Source organism: Emydura macquarii, unplaced genomic scaffold (genome assembly GCF_026122565.2).
Source record: "Emydura macquarii macquarii isolate MOO-44397 ecotype Brisbane River unplaced genomic scaffold, CSIRO-AGI_Emac_v2 contig_2636, whole genome shotgun sequence".
In the NCBI taxonomy this organism is placed as follows: domain Eukaryota; kingdom Metazoa; phylum Chordata; order Testudines; family Chelidae; genus Emydura; species Emydura macquarii.
In genome coordinates, this window is record NW_027132773.1 from 9008903 (window position 1) to 9029081 (window position 20179).

At 38.1% G+C, this 20179-nt stretch overlaps 1 protein-coding gene across 3 annotated transcripts in view; it reads left to right on the forward strand.

The window, feature by feature from the left end:
* The window catches only part of LRIG3 (leucine rich repeats and immunoglobulin like domains 3), a 46126-nt gene extending 27748 nt beyond the window's left edge, over positions 1–18378 (forward strand). For all 3 annotated transcript variants that reach the window (XM_067564138.1, XM_067564139.1, XM_067564140.1), the window contains 11 exons: positions 179–259; positions 950–1021; positions 1368–1439; positions 3330–3493; positions 8693–9013; positions 9670–9951; positions 11090–11542; positions 11771–11929; positions 12934–13077; positions 13160–13450; positions 17655–18378. In XM_067564138.1, coding sequence (XP_067420239.1) covers positions 179–259; positions 950–1021; positions 1368–1439; positions 3330–3493; positions 8693–9013; positions 9670–9951; positions 11090–11542; positions 11771–11929; positions 12934–13077; positions 13160–13450; positions 17655–17902 — 2287 coding nt within the window. In that variant the 3' untranslated portion in view covers positions 17903–18378. The remainder of the gene's footprint in view (positions 1–178; positions 260–949; positions 1022–1367; positions 1440–3329; positions 3494–8692; positions 9014–9669; positions 9952–11089; positions 11543–11770; positions 11930–12933; positions 13078–13159; positions 13451–17654) is intronic.
* The last annotated feature ends 1801 nt before the right edge of the window (positions 18379–20179 follow it).

Sequence of the window (20179 nt, forward strand, 5' to 3'; positions counted from 1 at the left end):
ACTAGAAAAAGAAACAAATTGGGTCAAGCATCTTTTAAAATTTATATTAATATTGTGCCATGTTCCTTACACAGACCATTCTAGACATTGCTTTAAATACCATGTGCTTCTTAAGAAATATGTACCTTGTTTTTTGTGCAATTTTCCTTTTGTGACTGGGCCTGATCTCTTCAACCAGGGATCTGAAAAACAATGAAATCTCATGGACTATTGAAGATATGAATGGTGCATTCTCTGGACTTGACAAACTTAGAATGCTGTAAGTATGACTGCACTGATTTTGGATTTTCTCAGTTACTTAAAAAAATTAATATTAACTAAGCTCAGATAACATATACTGAGTGAGCCCAACATTTGGAATTTTATTAGTCCCTTAAATTTATGTGACTTCCTTCCTTTTCTAGAAAATGAAACTCCAGCTCTTTAGTCAAACTAAATCTGAAGAACAGGATCCTTCTTGAATGTTATCAGTATTGCCGTATAGAAAACTTTCAAACACAATTAGGATTGCTCGTAATAAGAAATGAAGGGAGGTGTGTTTTCAAAGATTACAAAAACACAGTGCCCAAGGGAAGTCTTTGATAAAGTAATCCAGCATCTAATGGCAATGACTCTGCTATATTGCAAAAGATGTCATTCCAAATACGCAGCTGTGGAATGAAAAGATGCTTACATTTATAGATTTAAAACAAAATTCCACCCGACTGAATTGTACACATTAAACATCTTTGAAAATCATACCATGATCTACAGAGTTATTGAAGCAGAATAAATAGGTATATTTTAGCGATGAGGTATCTTGTTGCAGCGAGGAAGGCAGAATGGAGAACATTAGTCACAGTTTACTAATAAGTGCCTAAAAAAGCTATTGTATGAGATTTTCTTCATAGTTCCAAAAAATGCCCCCATTTTATTGGGTCTGTTTTGCATTAAGTATTTATATTTCCAGGATACTCCAAGGAAACAGGATTAGGTCCATTACAAAGAAAGCATTTTCTGGTTTGGATGCACTTGAACACCTGTAAGTAGCTGAAATTCATATTTAACCCAACAGTGATCAAAATAAATATAAAACTACCAAGCTTAGCTCACGACTGTCTGAATGAACCAGATTTACCCTCTTGATCAGTAGTGTACTTCTTCTTAACAAGAACTTTCTGTCTAGGAAATCTGCTCAAAGTGCTTTATTTTTAAGTGAACATCAGCATGCCATAGAAACTTCTCTCTGCTTTTTGTTGTTGAGCTGATAGTTCTATTCTGTACTGACAATGTAGAGAACTATGGCTTGAGTCTTTTTATTTTTACCTTATTTGAGTTAATAATAAGAATTCTTTTCTCTGATACGTTCTTTTTCTCCCTCCTCCCAGAGATCTAAGTAACAATGCGATCATGTCAGTGCAAGGAAATGCATTTTCGCAAATGAAGAAACTTGAAGAATTGTAAGTTCTTGCCCACAAAATCTCCATATTACAAAATACGTAAACCATATTAGATACTGACAGATTTGGTATTAACCTCTTACTCTAACAATTCTGAAGTAATGTAACAAATTGTTCATCAGTAGGTTTTCTCTGTAATAGCTGCATATAAGCTAGGTAGCATCAGACGGCAGATGTTCATTTTCTACTCCATTTGGTACCTAGAGTCGTGTTTAAACTGGCTGATCCCTAATACATGAGATAAGAAAGACTTATTAATGTACTGTAACTTGTTCACTAGTATCGCTGAGCTACTGCTTACTGGACAAGTAAAATGCAATATCGTAATTCTTTAGCAAAGACCCATCTGCAGATCCTTATTATTGGGTCCCTCTGTCCTGAGGCAGCATAAGAGCAGTTGCAAAGTGAAGTCATAAAGGGCTTTTCTGAGAGAATGCTGCAAAAGCTCTTTTTCTTGTTGAGCGGTGCAGCAGCTGTTACAGCTAACCCTTACTGAAGCAGAAAAGACTTTTCTTTCCTTTTCTTGAGGTGTACAGCTAATTTCTTGCCTCCAGTGCTCTTCTCATTCCTTCTCTAACTTTTCTTGTCTCAGCCCTGCCTAATCTAGTCTCTTGTTGCCAGATTGTTGCAACATGGCAAAGCTGGATAAGCCAAAAAGTGATGCTGCTCTTTTTGTGAGGAGAAACTACCTGAAACTTTGCTGGGGAACAAATGTGTGTTCCACTGTGGCTCAAGATTACTATTCCGGGTCAGACTTGGAACTGCTTAGAAACTGGCCTTTTTCCTTCTCTGTATCTGACAGCATTTCCCAGTGTTCAGGCCTCGGAGAGAAAGTCAGTATCCCTTCAGACAATAGTGTCTGCTAAGGGAAGTAAGACACTTAAGGACATCATGTTCAGGGAAGTTCTGAGCCCTCCAGAGACATGGCCATTCCCTCTGTTTATAGAGAAATTTTTCTAGGGTCTTCCCTTCCCACTTCACTCCCCAAAATTATCTGGTGTGTATCTCTCATCGCTGGAAAGAACTGGGCAGGTGGTAGAATGTGCTTTCCTAAAATCGCCTGAATTAACTCCTTATAATATGCATTCCCAGCAATTCTGCCCATTCAAAGGACTCTAGAGAAGATTAGCATGGTGAGGGTACGACTGATGTTCACTGCATCACAGTGGCCAAGAAGACCATGGTTTTCTTCCATCCTAAGAACAGCACCAAGACTACCTTTCAAACTTGCATTAAGAAAAGACCTGTTTCTTCTGGATCCAATTCTGCCTGATGTGGCATTTCTAGGTTTAGAGGAGCGATCACTTTTGTGGAAAAACTTGATTTAAAAGGGAATGTTCAGAGTTGGTAACTTTTGCTTCTGGAAAGTAGTTAAAGAATTTCTGTGCTAATAAATGGGCGTTGTTTCACTCAGTACAAGTACATTTATTTTTTCCCCTTGGACACAAAAAAAATTACTACTGTCTTTCCTCTAGCAAGGTAACTCGTCAGTCCTCAGTTGGGATACTGCTAGTAGTTGGGTTTCTCTTTTGTGAGGATATTTGAATGATGTAGATTTTGAAACACCTCTCTTCTGGAGTGTTCTCTCAAGTGCCCTCTTTACATCACTGCTCTGCCCCTTTGTGTAACTGTCATTGTTCTGACACAAGAGGGGGAGACACAACTGTAAGGAGTCACAGATGTGACTTTTCAAAGAAGTGAGTAAGAATGAAAATTTCAGCTTTGTAGAGCTGAAGTCCAATAATGGTGTCATGTGACTACTGGGTAACATTAGTTTCTTTTATAATAAATAATTTGTGTTTAAAATTAAGGTTTGATTCTATTGACTTGTACTGTCTGGGTGGATCTGAATTTTATATAGAAACAATTGAATGGAAATGTTTTCTTTAGGCACTTAAATACATCAAGTCTTTTGTGTGACTGCCAGCTAAAATGGCTACCACAGTGGGTATCAGAGAACAACTTTCAAAGCTTTGTAAATGCCAGTTGTGCCCATCCTCAGCTGCTAAAAGGCAGAAGTATCTTTGCTGTTAGCCCAGATGGATTTGTTTGTGGTGAGTATAACCGCTTCTTCTCACTTTCATTCGTTTTGTTTAATGAATTTATTGTACACTAGTTTATCTGGCATGTTTTCATTTGTCTAGTTGGACTGAGTGGAATTAATATTTTGTTTCAATATTTTGTCCTCTGCTCCCTAAACTTCGATCTGCAGATACTCAGAACTTGTGGTCTCATTCCAGATGGGGAGTGACATTTTTCTGACTTAATTTCATGTACTGCATACTTACATGTTGTGTACAAAGGAAAGATCAGTGGTTTGTGGTAGTAAATTTATGTGCTGCTAGAGTTAAAATACTGGTACTGTTTTGGTAAGCACCATTTAAAAAATGTGGCATATCTTGCTGTACTTACCCTGGTATGTCCGTTGCTTTTGATAATTATAGGCAGATTGTGTTAGTGCTTTATTAAATCTGAGATTAATTGCACAAAAGTCAAGAAAGTATTGAGGTATAGTTCCCATGGTAACCTTGATTATGCCCCTTCTGTGTGGGCTTTACAACAATATTTTCAACTTTAAAAATCATTGTGACCACACATACATTTTTTGCCTGTTACTAACCCCTTCACTTTAATAAAATCAGTCATTTATAAAAATACAGTTCACTTTTCCATAGTTATGATGCATTTTTGCATTTCTCACAGGTTAGACAGTGAATACTAATTAGAATCAGTTTTATTTTCAGATTTCCAGTGTTGCAAACACTTCAGGGGAGGTTTTTGTTTCCTGATAACTTTGGGTTGACAGTATCCCTTCAAAATAGTCTTTCAGTATGTAAATTATACCATAGGTCAGTGTTTCTCAATTATATTTCGCCGTGGCACCCTTGCGCGGCCATGTGATACCCTCCGCCAAGAAGTCCAGGAAATCTTCCCCTTTTCGGCGGCGCGCTCTGTAAGCAGTTTTCGGCGGTGTAATCAGTTGTTCAGCGGCGTACTCACGGCTTTTCGGCGGCGCACTCACAGGTGTTCCGCAGCGCGCTGCCAGCTGTTTGATGGTGCACGATTTATGTTGATTTCGGCGGCGCGGTTCCGCTTTTTTGCGGAACCCTTCAACTCAGCCAACACTATTTGAGAAACACTGCCATAGGTTAACACATAACATTTTGTATTAATATATATGTTTGCAACAAAAGTGCTGTTCATTGGTACTAAATATTGCATGTCAAATATTGTCACTTTGTTGTCTAATCATGTAATGAAAGACCCTATTTTAATGTACCCTATTTTAATTAAAGTGAGAACCTTAATTCTTAATTTTTTGACTGTTTTAAGATAAAAATTTGGTACTTACACTAGCATTCAATATGTTTTTGCTTGCAATTTCCATTAGAGGAAAAAATAACATTTACAAAAAACTTTATACTGTCCTGGATTTAATGAGGTAAAATGGAACTTCCATCTTTCTTCATTATAATTTTATTACCACAACAAAGTCTACCATTGCTTAATATTCACTAATCCTACCTATACAACCTCGCTGGTCTTGGTGGGATTGCCTAGGTATAAATTAGCACAGAATTTGCTTGGTGTCAAAACCTTGGTTTTGCTGCTTTCTTAATAGCAACTATTAACATTATTATCTTATACAAGTGTTTTAATAAATAAATATTAAATTAAGAGTAGTTAATGTATGAACTTCTAAAGCTGATGTGGACAGAGCAGAAAATAAGAAAATTAATAGGCAGCTAATGAAGGACATACCTTATTTATGAGGAAATCATTCCAGCAAGAAATTTAAAATGAGGAATTTGACTTCTGAAAATAGTATAAGAATATAAGAATGGTCATACTGGGTCAGACCAATGGTCCATCTAGTCCAGTATCCTGTCTTCTGGCCAGTGCCAAATGCTTCAGAGGGAATGAACAGAACAGGAAATCATCAAGTGATCCATCCCGTCGCCCATTCCCAGCTTCTGGCAAACAGTGGCTAGGGACACTTCAGTGCATGGTTTTGCATCCGTGGCCATCCTGGCTGATTGCTGTTGATGGACCTATTCTCCATGAATCATAGAAGGTTAGGGTTGGAAGGGACCTCAGGAGGTCATCTAGTCCAACCCCCTGCTCAAAGCAGAACCAATCCCAACTAACCCTCATCTAGTTCTTCTTTTTTTTTTTAAACCCTGTTATATTATAAATATATAAAGCACTATCTATTAAGAACATACTATAAGAATGTCCATACTGGGTTAAACCAGTGGTCCACCTAGCCTAGTATCCGGTCTTCCAACAGTGACCAGTGCCAGATGCTTTGGAGGGAATGAGCAGAACAGGGGTAACTATTGAGTGATCCATCCTGGCATCCAGTCCCAGTTTAAGGCAATTAGAATCTTAGGGAGACCCAGAGCATGGGGTTGAGTCCCAGGCTATCTTGACTAATAGCCATTATTGGACCTATCCTCCATGAACTTACTTAATTCTTTTTTGAACCCAGTTAAACTTTTGGCCTTCACAGCATCCCCTGGTAATGAGTTCCACAGGTTGACTGTGTGTTGTACTTCCTTATGTTTGTTTTAAACCTCTTTACTTTGTTGGTTCTTGTTATGCGAAGGGCTAAATAATACTTCCTTATTCACATTCTCCGCAGCATTCATGATGTTATAGACCTCTGTCATATCCCCCCCCCCTTAGCTGTCGCTAAACTGAACAGTCTAAGTCTTTTCAATCTCTCTTCATATGGAATATGTTACATAGCCCTAATCAGTTTGGTTGCCCTCCTTTGTTCCGTTTCCAATTCTAATATATATTTTTGAGCTGGGGCGACTCGAACTGCATGCGGTATTCAAGGTGTAGGCGTACCAGGCATCTATATAGTGGCATTATGATATTTTTGGTCTTATGATCTATTCCTTTCCTAATGGTTCCTAACATTCTGTTAGCTTTTTTGACTGCTACTGCATATTGAGCAGTTGTTTTCAAACAACTGTCTGCAGTGATTCGAAGATCTTTCTTGAGTGGTAACAGCTAATTTAGACCCCATCATTTTGTATGTATAGTTGGGATTATGTGTTGCAGTGTGCATTACTTTGAATTTATCAATATTGAATTTCATGTGCAATTTTGTTGCCCAGTCATCCTGTTTGGTGAGATCACTTTGTAACTCTTTGCAATCAGTTGTGGACTTAACTGTCTTGAGTAATTTTGTATTGTCTGAAAACTTTGCAAATTGATGTTAACTGCATAACACATTATTTACAATAAGAATATAAAAAAGACCCCTCCCCCCTGTCAGATAAAAGTTTGGCTAAACAGAAGTACTGTGTCCAGGAGGTTAATAACCTTGGCCTTTATGGGGCTAGGAAAAAGAAGCCAGGGCAAAGAAATGAATCTTAGTATGTTACTGTCCCCCATTGTGATGTGAAGGCACACAGATCAAATCTTAACCTTGGAGGGGAAGGCCAATAGAGTTGCTGGGGCTTGTCCAATGGAATTGGTGGTGAGGCTGTTGAGATGGAGATGCAGTTGTACCATTGACCTACACTTTTGACAATCCAGCCTTTGGGACTCAAGTTGCAACACACTGTGGTCCCCCTAATTTATGGCAGTTATGTATCAGCACTATTATCTGTTCTGTAATATTCCTTTCTAAAAATTGTATACATTTCTGCTGACAAACTAAAGGAGAGGGTTATTGTTGCAGTATCCTCTTTTTGAATACAACTTCCAAATTAAAGAGAGGCCTCTTTGTTTGTCTCCAAGCATGATATTTGTCATTGTTATTTTAATTTAACGTCTCGGTGGGTGAAGGTGTGTAATGGTATTATATTTCTGCAGTGTTTAGTATTCTATCAAGGTGTTTGTTTCTTCTCCCATTGTATATTTCAAATAGAATGATTGTATACCTGGAGAAACGCCTCTTACACAACAAGTTATTTTCTTTAACTTCACAATGATGTATGCTTGGTATGTTAATTTAAAACCTTCAGTGCCAAGCTGGAATTTTCAAAACAACTCGGAGAGGAAAAAAATGTAAAATTTGTTAATGGGATGGACACATGGGGTGAGTGGTCCGCAATAGTGTTGCTTAAAAATGGCCAACTGATGTACTTCACACTTCCTAAAAGTATGCCTTTCAAGATGAAACAAAGCATGAATAATTTTAGGCCAAAAGTTAACTTTTGAGAAAGCTGTTAGCAATTGAAAATAGGTGTCTAAATGATCTGTATTTAACTGCTTAATTATACAGGAGTCTGACTATAGTACTTTTGTAACCAAGTGCAACATGCTTAATGGCTATCTCTTTTTCCATTGCTTATAAGTCAAGTGCTGAAGTTAATGGCTTGAACAAGAGGGTGAGAAATATCCTTCATGATTTTATTTTCAAATGTGGTTCTACCCTAAAAATGGACTATTTGAAAATGGCAGTGTCATACTCAACAGATCAATTCCTTTTGTATATTGTATCACATCTGCTTATTTTAGTGCCTCCCCCCTCTTTTAACTTCTGTTAGCCATGCATAGACAGCATAGCCAAAAGAGAATTGAGCTGGATTCTGTTCCTCCTCTCACATCAGTATAAACATTTAACATGTTTCAATAAATTATACCTGTGCACATCTACTGAAGGCAATGTGATGACATAAATGTCACTAAGGACATAATTTAGGCATGATGCACAAGAAGGAAATAACCCAGCAAGATGCTCCGATCCCAGATTGCATTTGCAAGACTGACTGTTTTTATTTTTTACTTGTAAAATTCAGTGCATTTACATGTAAATAACTGGAACAATAACTTTTGTACGTGGGCTTGGGGAGAGCCCTGGACTATGCCTGACAGTTTCTGAAGGCAGAAAGAACCATGTTTTAGTGAAGAAAAACGTATTGCAGCCTTGTGTAGAAAAAAGGAAGGCTAGGCTTCATGATTGACAGTTAAAGTAGCTTTTACAGATGTTAAACAGTAGTTCTCTCTTTAGTGCTCTTGTATAAACAGCACATGCTGTCTGTTTTAGATGTGCTTTCTCTTCACTAAGAGATGAGTTAGCGCAGTAAACTCATAAAGACTTTAAATGCCTAGAGACAAATTAAAACTAAAACTAAACCATTGTATCTCTGCTTTATAAATATGACTGACTCTTCTCTCAAATACATAAAACAAGCTTAGAAAAAGTTTTTGTTAAAAAGAGTCCTGGAGACTTGGATATTTCCCTCTCTTCCTCAGTGTCACAATTTTTCTCCTCTTTCCCATCTTTACAGATGATTTTCCTAAACCACAGATCACTGTCCAGCCAGAAACCCAGTCAGCAATCAAAGGTTCCAATTTGAGTTTCATATGTTCGGCAGCCAGCAGCAGTGACTCCCCAATGACTTTTGCATGGAAGAAGGACAATGAGTTACTGCATGATGCTGAAATGGAGAATTATGCACATCTCCGGGCACAGGGCGGCGAAGTGATGGAATACACTACCATACTTCGGCTACGTAATGTTGAATTCAGCAATGAAGGAAAATACCAGTGTGTTATTTCAAATCACTTTGGTTCATCCTACTCCATCAAAGCCAAGCTTACAATTAACAGTAAGTATGCAGCTTTTACCTGTGCATTTGAAGAGGAAATCATTGTAAAGCAAAATACAATATACAATTTTCTTTTCCCACTGATTTTTTTTAGAAAATGTTTTATAACCTAATTTCAGATCATTAAAGCATGCCGCTTCCAAAATCTGCTTATTATAAAGTTACATTAAAGGGCCCAATCAGAATCTGTCCCTATTGTGCGAGGCGCTGTACAAACATATTTAAGAAACAATCCATGTGCAGAAGAGCTTGGAAAAGAAAGAGTGGGAGAAAGGAGGTACTATTGTCCACATTTTACAGGGAACAGTGTTACATCTTCTCTACTGAGGAACATAGACTGTGATTTGTCAGAGCTCATTCAGGAAGCCTGTAGCAGGGTTAAGGATTAAACCCACATCTCCTGAGTTAAACACAAGACCATCTTCTCTCCAAATATGTTTTGGGGTTTTTTTCCCAGTCCTTCATGTACCAGATCCTGTCTTCAAAGCCTTGCACATGGCTTTTATTGAAATGGGTAAAAGTTTTACACTTGCTGGATTTGTGTGTAGTGAAACTGAGAAAATACTGTGCAAAGGAGGAAAAATAATTTGTCCAAAAAATTGGAAACAAACCTACTTATTTCATGTACCTGGTTAAACTTTTTGTTTTTGCTTTAGTGCTTCCTTCATTTACAAAGATGCCCATGGACCTAACCATTCGTGCTGGAGCAATGGCACGATTAGAATGTGCTGCAGTTGGTCATCCAGTACCGCAGATTGCTTGGCAGAAAGATGGTGGCACAGACTTTCCTGCAGCACGCAAGAGACGTATGCATGTCATGCCCGAGGATGATGTGTTCTTCATTGTTGATGTAAAAATAGAGGACACTGGCGTTTATAGTTGTACAGCTCAAAACACTGCCGGGAGCATTTCAGCTAATGCAACACTGACTGTACTAGGTGAGAAGCTGTCAATATGTAGCAGCATAAGTCTTCCACCTTGAAGTGGTGTAATGAGTTTTGCCATGCTTTTAGATATCACATAGTAAAATGTGCTATAGGGTTTAATAGGGAGATGTATCAATTCACTACTAGTGAGTGCTTTTGGAAACAAGCGTTATCTGAAAAATGTCTTTTCAGATGAGTTCTGTGGTAATGCATTTCCTGAATTCATCATTTGTTGATCAGTGGCCGTTGATTAGAAATATATACTTATAATTTTAATAGACAATCATTACAATAATTAATAATAAAACAGTTACATTTTCTATTTCAATGCATAGTTTAAAATAGAAATGAGTTATTATACTGTAGGCTGGAGACACGGCCCAGCAGGGGTGTCGCGACCCTTCCTCGGGCCCAGGCTCCGAGGAAGGCCACAGCGCCTTGCTACATGTACACAGAGAAAAGAGGAGGTTGCTGTGATTTTTTTATGAAAATTTAGTATTGGGGGAAAAAAGGAAGAAGTGATCTTTTTTATTTTTTAAAGTGGTTTTAATTTTTTTAAATGCTGAGTTGGCATCTCCACTAATAATATATACTAGAGAATACTATGCTAATATGTAACTTATTTCCTATGTTTTTTTTCCCCCCCATTGTAGGGCAAGTGTGCATCTAGTTCTGATCAGTAGATCAGCTGACTGCAATCTTTTAGCTCAGACTCCTGGAAGGAGTCTTCCTTCTTCCATCTCGCTTCCCCCCAGTAGAACAGCTATAAGCATCGTTAGGCCTTAATGATATTTTTAATTTAGTTGAATCATTTCCCAAAACTGTTAGCTCCCCCAACATTTTTGTAGATATATATTTCTAGAATGGCACTCAGCAACAGCCTAGATATCATCTTGTCTGAAACACGTTGGGGTGATTGCAAGGAGCATGGTATACAGCAGATGAGCAACTGTGTAGTCATTTGTCTATAAAAATGCCATCTTTCTAAGGGTTAAAGTTTAGAAAAACACAAATGCAGAAGTTCTGTGATATGATAATACCCCTCAACTCATTTGAGTATTTTTTCTGTGGGTTGGGGAGATATGAGGAGGGCAGGGGCATTTACTTTTTCTGTAAGGGTAATTTAGAATATATTTTCATTTTATTTCAGAAACACCATCATTTTTGCGTCCCTTGCTAGATCGAACAGTAACAAAAGGTGAAACTGCAGTCTTGCAGTGTATTGCTGGTGGTAGCCCTTCACCACGGTTGAACTGGACTAAGGATGACAGCCCGCTGGTGGTAACAGAAAGGCATTTCTTCGCTGCAGGCAACCAGTTACTGATTATTGTGGACACAGACATTGAGGATGCTGGGAAATATACTTGTGAAATGTCTAATACACTTGGAACAGAGAGAGGCAACATTCGTCTAAATGTAATTCCCACTCCCACCTGTGATTCTCCTCAAAATGTTGCTCCGTCATTAGATGATGATGGATGGGCCACAGTTGGCGTAGTGATCATAGCAGTGGTTTGCTGTGTGGTGGGCACTTCCCTTGTGTGGGTGGTCATCATATACCACACGAGGAGAAGAAATGAAGATTGCAGCATCACAAATACAGGTGTGTAAACTGAAGCTTAGCACTGCACAGGAGTCATCAAGTGTATTTGTGGTTGTTCTGCAGTAACTTTCTTCCAGAAACGTTTGTGTGTTTTGACTCAAATTCAGAAGGGTGAATCATTTGTTGCCTTCAGTGTGTTGCTGGTTGGTTTAAAAATGCTTCAAAGAAACCTGAAATATACTGATGGTTTTATGCATGGTTTTGGTGTTTGTTTTTTTTAAATCACAGACGAGACAAACTTGCCTGCTGACATTCCAAGTTATCTGTCATCCCAGGGAACATTAGCTGAAAGGCAGGATGGGTATGGATCATCAGAAAACGGAAGTCACCATCAGTTCATAACTTCTTCCATGGGGGGATATTTCTTACAGCAGAGAGATAGTAATGGTAAATATTTTAAATATAAAAACTTGACACTGTTTTGATGACTAGAAATCAGATACCGTTTTCCTAACGAATGTAATGGATTGTGATGATACCAGTGTAGGCCCTGTGACTGACTTACTGATTGCTTCAATACATGAAAATAATATTTGAAGTTGGGATTTTACTGTGCAGTACAGGATTGAGAAATGCTTGTGCTGGTAACAGAAACTTGGTTTTACTGATCCAGTTGACAGTATGGCCTTATCTGCATGGGGAAGCTTCTTCAGTATAACCTCAGGTGTGAATTTAAACTGATTATATTTACACCAAAACAAGAGTGTTTACACAGGAACTATACCAGTGTAAGAGTACCTTTTTGGTGGTTGTTTTAGTTATGTCTCCTGGGAAGATACTTACCACAAAAAAAGCACTCTTACAAAGGAATAAGAGTTTTCATATGGGGTTTCAGATATTGGTTTAACTATCTGCTTTTATCAATGAAATTTTCCTGTGTAAGCAAGTTTGTGAAAGCACTTTAACATGATCATTGTGTTTTAGAGCAGTAATCTAGTCTGTAACACTTGATGACTTGTAGCTCTTATTTGGACCTTTGGCTTCAGTACTCAGAGCATAATCTTTTGTTGCAAATGAACTCATCGAGTGATTTTTTTTTTTTTTTTTTTTTTTTTTTTGAGATCCTGGTTTTCCTGGTATTTGTTTTATACTTCTTGTAGATAAGCAGCATGGTGACATACTAAGAAATCTTGACATGGCCATTGTGGGGAGGATTGGGCCTGGGTAGTAGCAGCCATATAAAGCTGTTTAATTGAATTCTTGCAAACTCCTGCCCCTTTAGAAGAAGGATGCTTAACATTCCACTCAGGGATTCATAGCTTTACAGACAGTAGCAACTGTAGTTGCTTACTTTGCAGAAGAGCAAAACTCCACTAGTAAAACTAACTGCGTAGGATGAAGCATAGAAAAAAAGTGTCTGTTAGCTGATACATTTTGTCTTTATTTTTAAGGCATTTGTCATCTAGATAACGGCAGTGAAACAGACCTGGAGGTTGTTACAGATCCGTTCTTATGCCACTATTTGGGGACTTCAGGGACTGTGTATTTAAAAGGGAATGCTTATGGTTCTGATGCTTTTGAAACGTATCACACAAGTAAGTCAGATAAATATTTTAGTCCTGTTTCAGTCTTGCCTTATGCGATTCCTAATAATACTGATTTCTCTTTTTTATTAAGGCTGCAGCCCTGACCAAAGGACAGTGTGCATGGACCCATGTGAATCTAGTTACTTAAAGAAAAAGGAGCGTTATCCATATTCACTTGGAACATTATCACATTCACCAGAAGATCCCTTTGACCAGTATGTTGGCGGCATCGGAATGCAGGCTACCAATAGCAAATTGCTTAACTCTATGTACACATCAAATGAAGGAACTGGAATGAAAAGCTTGAGTGTAAACTCAGACATATTTGATTTGAACAGAAATCAGGAACCATCCTCTATTACCACTAGTAGCACTTTCATGGGTATGTTTTAGCTATTGCATTTCTTAAAGCTGCAAATATCATTTGTCTACACTTATCTCTTATGATTTGCATATGCTAGCAAACATTATGTTCACCTTTTTTTGTCAGAAGAGTAGTTGCATTCAGTGGTGCTTACATGGTTACATATTGTGAGAAACCTACCTGGTCACATAAGTAGCCTGACTTTTTTTTTTTCTGAAGAACCAAGCACATGCAGTTGCTACTGAGTTTGGTGGAATACTCGAGTTTTCCAAAATTTTCAAACAGTGCATATTTTATAATGTTGGACTTGAGTGTTACCTGTTCTTCCTCCATTATTTGTATAGTGCCAGGAGTGTGCAGGGCATTTCATATAGATACTCAGAAAAGGCCTCTAAAGAGACAGTGCAATAGCGCTAGAGTTGCTGAAAGGAGAAACAAAAAGCAGCGTGTGACTGTATGGTGAAGTTATGAACATGCCTTCAGTTTCTTGACTTTTGTTAATGGCATTTTTTAAAAAACAGATTAAGTACATTATCAAATATATTTTACTATACAGGGGGAATAACTTCTGGATGTATTACTTAGTTGGTGGCCTCACGGTTTCTGGGTAACTGCACCTGTATTCCCCTTCTGTACAGGGCACCACTTTTCGGTTACCAGCTGTCACCTCTCTTGGGTGAAGATGCACCTGTCTGTCCCTCATGACTGGGGTTTTAAAGCTGCACATCTCCTTGCCTTACACTGTGATATCCCCAGCAAGCCAGCCTGCCTAAAAACTAGCTCATGTGCTTTGCTTTCTTTCCAATGGCTATGAAAAACTTATTGCCAAAAGTCACAAGCTATCACACAGCTCTTTCTAAGCAAGCACACTTATTTTTAAGATAAAAGCATTACAAAGAAAACAATAAATGGATTTAAACACATACTTAGCATACCAGGAGTTATCAGTCAGGCCAACGTCTTTCCCTTTGTCCATTTGCTTGATCAGAAAAAAAGCCATAAATCAATTCAGGCCCATCATTTTATACCAAAAGCCCTTTCTTTTGTTTCCTAATCTCTGGAAGACCCATCCTAAACTAGTATATACAAACCACCCCAGGGGGTGGAATATCTCTCAAATTGTTTAGGCTCAGTGACTCACCTTAATCACCCAGGCTGTTTTTAGTTCCTGTTATAGCTGAGGTAACCCTCTCCCATGAAATAGAACACAATCATACATAAACTGTTATACAATATAGTCCTATCACAAGCAGCACTCAGTTGTCTCCCAGAAAACCTAAATTTGGGAATAGCTTAAGTTCTTCAGTAAAATGCAACTGATTGCAACCCCACTTCAAACCTGTCATATGTTGTTAAAAGTTTACACATCATAACTTATCCAAGCCAAGTGTCACTAGGAGCTTTCCTTTCCCTCCTCCCCTTTTGCCCACTGGAATGTTACATTTTTGACTGCTCCCCCACTGGTTATGGTGTTCCATTCAGTAGATCTTTCTAGAGAAGATAAGTCTTGAATCAATAACAACCAGTCCCATTGAACAAGTAGCTTATTGATTGTCAAGGTATCTTACTATCCGCCTAGCTAAAACAATCCATTCCCTTGTACAAATTCTTCTTTGTTCGTGCACCTTTGTATTGGTTGGTTTTTCTTTTATCCAAATACAGTTTGCATATTTCCACAAATTTTAGAATATATTTAAGTACAGAAAAACAACAGTGCAAGCTTTAAGCATGCTGTGGAGATCATTGCTTTAATGAACCACAAAATAGTTTAAGGTTTAACTCCGTTAGGGCTCTCACATTTAACTCATAGAGTGGGGCTAAAGGGATCACGCCCTGTATTTTTCATGACACTTTTGTAAGATTTGTTTAACTTAGAACCCCACCATGTTTTCTTCTTTATACTACTTTAATCACTGTGGTATCTGAATGCCAAACACAGCTATGAGATAAGAGGCTGGATTCTGTCCTGGCTTGTGCATCGACAGAGAGTTTAAGACCCAGATTGTGCCTTCTTGTGATGAAAACCACAGGAAGGCATGAAGAATGTTTCTGTCCAAGTTCTTTGACTCCCCCCACCCTCCCTTTTGTGGATAATGGTGCTGGAGTTTGCCCCATGCAGAAGCAGAGATTCAGACAATAAAACCTTGCCGTTCCCAGGAGATGTGGAGAGAGTCACCCTACCATTACTGCTGTGGTGGAACCATGCAAATAGGACTTCACCAGCTGGCCTCTGTCTGCCTTAAAGTTCATGGCATAGAACTCTACTTGGGAGTCAGTGCAAGCTTGGAGTTAGGGTAGTGGATATCCTCCTTTCTACTCGGAAAGTCCCTTATGGTGGTACTTATAGTTGACCTAGATTTATAGCAAGAGACCTCAGACCAACTGAAACGTTGTGCTAGGCATTGTACAAACCTACAATGAAAGACAATAGACAATCATTGCTTTGATGGATTTACAGTTGATCTTGGGGAGGTGGCAGGTGTGGTGATTTGTTTCTAATTTCAAATTGTGGAATCACTTCTGCAGCACCATTGTCTTTCAATTCTGCCCCCTCATGTCTGCATGACCCCACTGAAGACAGCTGGCATTAGCTTCATTGTTAAGGTTAGGATTTTGTTTCAGTTATTTTTAGTAAAAGTCAGGGATAGGTCATGGACAATAAACAAAAATTCACCGAAGCCCTCTCCCTGATTTTTACTAAAAAATAACTGTGCCAAAATGGGGCTGACAGAGGCAGATGACAGCCCAGAAGGGAGGAAGGGTCCACCACCACCCCTGCAGCTGACAGTTCTGGAGTCTCCCTGCCGCCTGTGGCAGCTTGGAGATCTGGGGCCAGTGGCTGGGAACTGTGCGTGCCCCCTGAGCTCCAGTGGCCCCCCACTGCCTACGGCAGCATAGAGTTGCAGGGCAGCTCAGAACTCCAGACCCCCCTGCTAGCTGACACCTCTGATCCTGCTGCCCTGGGACTGAAGCAAAAAATGTCACCGAGGTCTCTGGAAGTCACAGACTCAGTGATCTCCGTGACATCATCTTATATTCTTATACATTGTTGATGCATAAACCAAAAGGTTCATAGCATGATTTTTCAGAAGCCAGGCTGATGCTATGGAGAACATCTTTCACTCTGTAATATGAACAAAACTGATCTGTAAATTGATGCAAACATGGAACCCTATACAGCTGTTCATTATTTTTTTTCAAATACAGTTTTCTGTTAAACCTGTGATTATGTCAATTTTGCCAATAGATACAATGCCACAGAAGTATGATTCTTCTAGCACAATCAACAATTTTAGAGTCAAATTATTAACAACATCTAGTATTTCAAAGTCAACGTGTGCCAGCCACTTCTTTGGGGGTGGGGGGGCGTGGCATGTGTAAGTGTGATACCTTAATCAACAGATCTATGCCATGTATCAGTCATATCTGTCTATTTTCTATCTGTGAAACAAGTGAAGAGTTTCAGTATAATGGTGTTAGCTGTAGAGCAACCTCATGGCAAAGGGATAAGAGAAAATGTATTCTTTTCTGGCTAGTGCATCAGCAGACATATTAATGAAGATTCAGTTGAATGCAAAATTCTGCTGGGTTACTCCTGTGCTACACAGTTGAGAGCAAAGGGGGTATAAATGAAGAAATAATTTGATTGGCTGGATCTTCATTGATGTGTGACACAAGCCAGAGAGAACAGTCTGGCATTCAGATTGCAGGGTGTGTAGTTTAAAAAAAAATCAAGACTTATAAACAGATCTTAATATCAGCCTAGCTAAACAGAGCAAATTTTTGTGTCACTTTTCAGAGTACACAGAATAATTCAAAAAGCATGTTGAAGAGATTGTTTTGGGTTACACATTATTGTCTTGTCTCGGTTTCAGGTTTTTGTTTGTATTTTGTGTTTGAGAGAGAGAAAATTCATGAAAACATAAATAAGGAAATTAGATGGGGCGGATTGTTCTGAATGTCTATCAACCAAGTTATTTACTTTGGAAACACTTTTAAGTTCTCAGCTAAGAGTTTTAAATGGGTACATATGATTATAGAGGGATTTTTTTTTCTTTTGGATGGGGAATAATAGTATGACTTAGAAATAAAGCCAAATCTCATTTCAGAGAACTTGAGCTGTGTCTGTCTTTGGCTCATATTTTCATGTTCAGCCCTTGATAAAACACAGAGCTGTTAAACCAGCGTGTTTTTTTCTTTCTTACAATTTTCTATCTTGCAGGAACATTTGGAAAGTCTTTATGGAGGCCTCAATTGGACTCATTTTCGAGCTGTAGGCAGCCAGCAAGTTCTCAACCAAAAGCCTTCCATAATAATAATTCTCAAACCTCACTGGACTTTGACTCCGAGGCAGAGGAAGATGGAAAGGACAGGATAGTTCCTCAAGAAGAAAACAACATTTGTACTTACAAACCGGCCTTTGAAAACTTTAGGACTCCTACTTTCCTGTCTTATAACCTGGACACATAGCTGCTTTTGGACTTGCCATTGATTGGTGGAACCAAAGAAATATTTTGACATACTACCTCAATGTGGAGCTTTATTTAAAAAGGAGTGGAAGGGGGAGGAATCCATCGTGTTTTTAATGGAGCTATGAAATCAGAAAGAATGAATACATTTTTATACAGATAAAACATAATTGCCAAAATGTTATAAAATTTTATACAGGGAATACATTCCTTAGAGAAGTACTATATTTCTAATTATTGTATAGCTTTGTTTTATACAAATGGTATCTCTTGTAAATTAATGATGTAAATAATACTATGTATATTTCCTGTCAGACTTCATTTTATTGAAATGAGTACTAAAGCGTTCTAAACTCATACCAATGCCTGTACCTTTTTATGAATAGAAGTTCCATGCTGTTTGCAGGTATCATGCATTTTATTTGCACATCACTTTTAATAAAATATGCTGCCTTGTGGTCTTGAGCCACGTTAGTATATGAAGAATACAAGGTGGAGATATGTTCAAAGAAGTTGAAAATGTACGTTGTGTATATAACCCTCTGGCCCATATCTCATTAGTTTGTCTAAAATGTAGAGCATATGGGTTTCACCGTGTTAGATACCTTCTGCCCTTAACAAGTAGTTCTGGTCATACAGCTTCCCCAAATTGTCCCACATTCACACAAGGCTAGCTGTCTAGTCAGCTGTCTAGCTATGTGTGCATCCAAAAACGTGAATGTGCAAATCTGGTGGTGGACATGCAGAGTGGAGACACAAATACACAGCAAATGACTGAGTTAAAAAACAACCCAAAAAACAAAAATGGGCCCTGGATGTTTGCCTGGTAGTATCATTCTCCTCAAAGTGATTGGCTGGAATGTTAAATATTTCCCAAATAATCAGTCCATGTCTGATTCCATGCTTTCCCCTATACTCTCTCCTGCTCCTTCAACCACTTCCGCACTCAACGTAAAAAAGGTAACCAGTGTACATGATACTTCTTTCTTGGTTTAACTTCTGCTGCTGTTCCATTTTTATCTGCTCTCTTCTTCATATAGATAAATATGAACTGTACTTTAGTCCTCACACAAGTTGAGCAGTTATATATTAAGTTCTTGCTAGATTAAATTTAAATTGAGGAGCCCAATATTATTAGGCATCCTAAACCAAGGAGAGAGGCTCGCTTACTTACTACATGATGGTAATTAAGACCATCTTGTAAGTCCCTTTTGTTTCCCTTGGTATAGATGTCCAGTATTTTTTAAAGCTGTGAATCCTCGTCAGCAATGTATTAAAGCAATGTGACTCCACAAGTTTTACTATTACAGGATTTAGGTTTTTAAATCTGCTCACTTTGAAGGTGCAAATTTATATAGTTGTCAAACTTATTTTTAAACTAAATTGAAAGCAGCTGTTAGAACAGAACATCATATACAGTTTTCAGAGGATACATTTGGAGCAAAAGGTTTCCCTGCCTAAAGTAGCTTAGTTAAGGGCTTATTGTTGTTTGTAGCCAGAAACCTGGTACCCAGATTGCAGTGTAATTTCCCTCCTTGAATTTAGGCGCCAGTATTAGAGACAGGAAGTTAATCCATCCTTAATCACTGGTGGTCTGAGTGTAGAGAATGGATTTTGCATGCTTTAGTTGATCATATTGCCAGATTTTCTGAATCTTATTGTTAATTTGCCTTCATTGCAGCCAGATGTGGTAATGTGGTGGCAGACATTGATATGGGTATTTGATGATAATTAAATGCATTTTTAAATATATTATTTTTTCCTGACGTAAGCACAAAGGTCTAAATCAATAATGCTTAAAATCTTAAAACTAAATCAATTTAGTTTTTTTATCTCCTTTAGTTTTTCACTAAGTGTCATAACTTGGATCTGGTTAGAGAACTCTAATCAGACATTTCCCAAATATCTGGAGAAAGTAAAAAATAAACCATTCTTAATATTGTTCATTGCAAAATAAAATCTTATGTTTAAAATCCAAGTTAAAGGCTGTGACTAAAAATAATCTTTGGAAGCATGGTTTTGTTTTTGGTATGTACAGAATGGGAAAAAGACAACATTCCTTTCCTTTTCCTCCACTTCTGAATATTTTTATGATTGAACTATTAGAACATATGAATGCCCCAATCCTGCAATAACATAGAGCTCATTGTAGGGTCAATGCCCACATTTTAATGCTTCCCATGTGATGTAAAGATATTTCAAATGGTATCCTAAAAACATATCAGTATTTGTGGTGTGCCTTTATTTTTTCTTGGTGACTTAAACGTCCCTGACATGG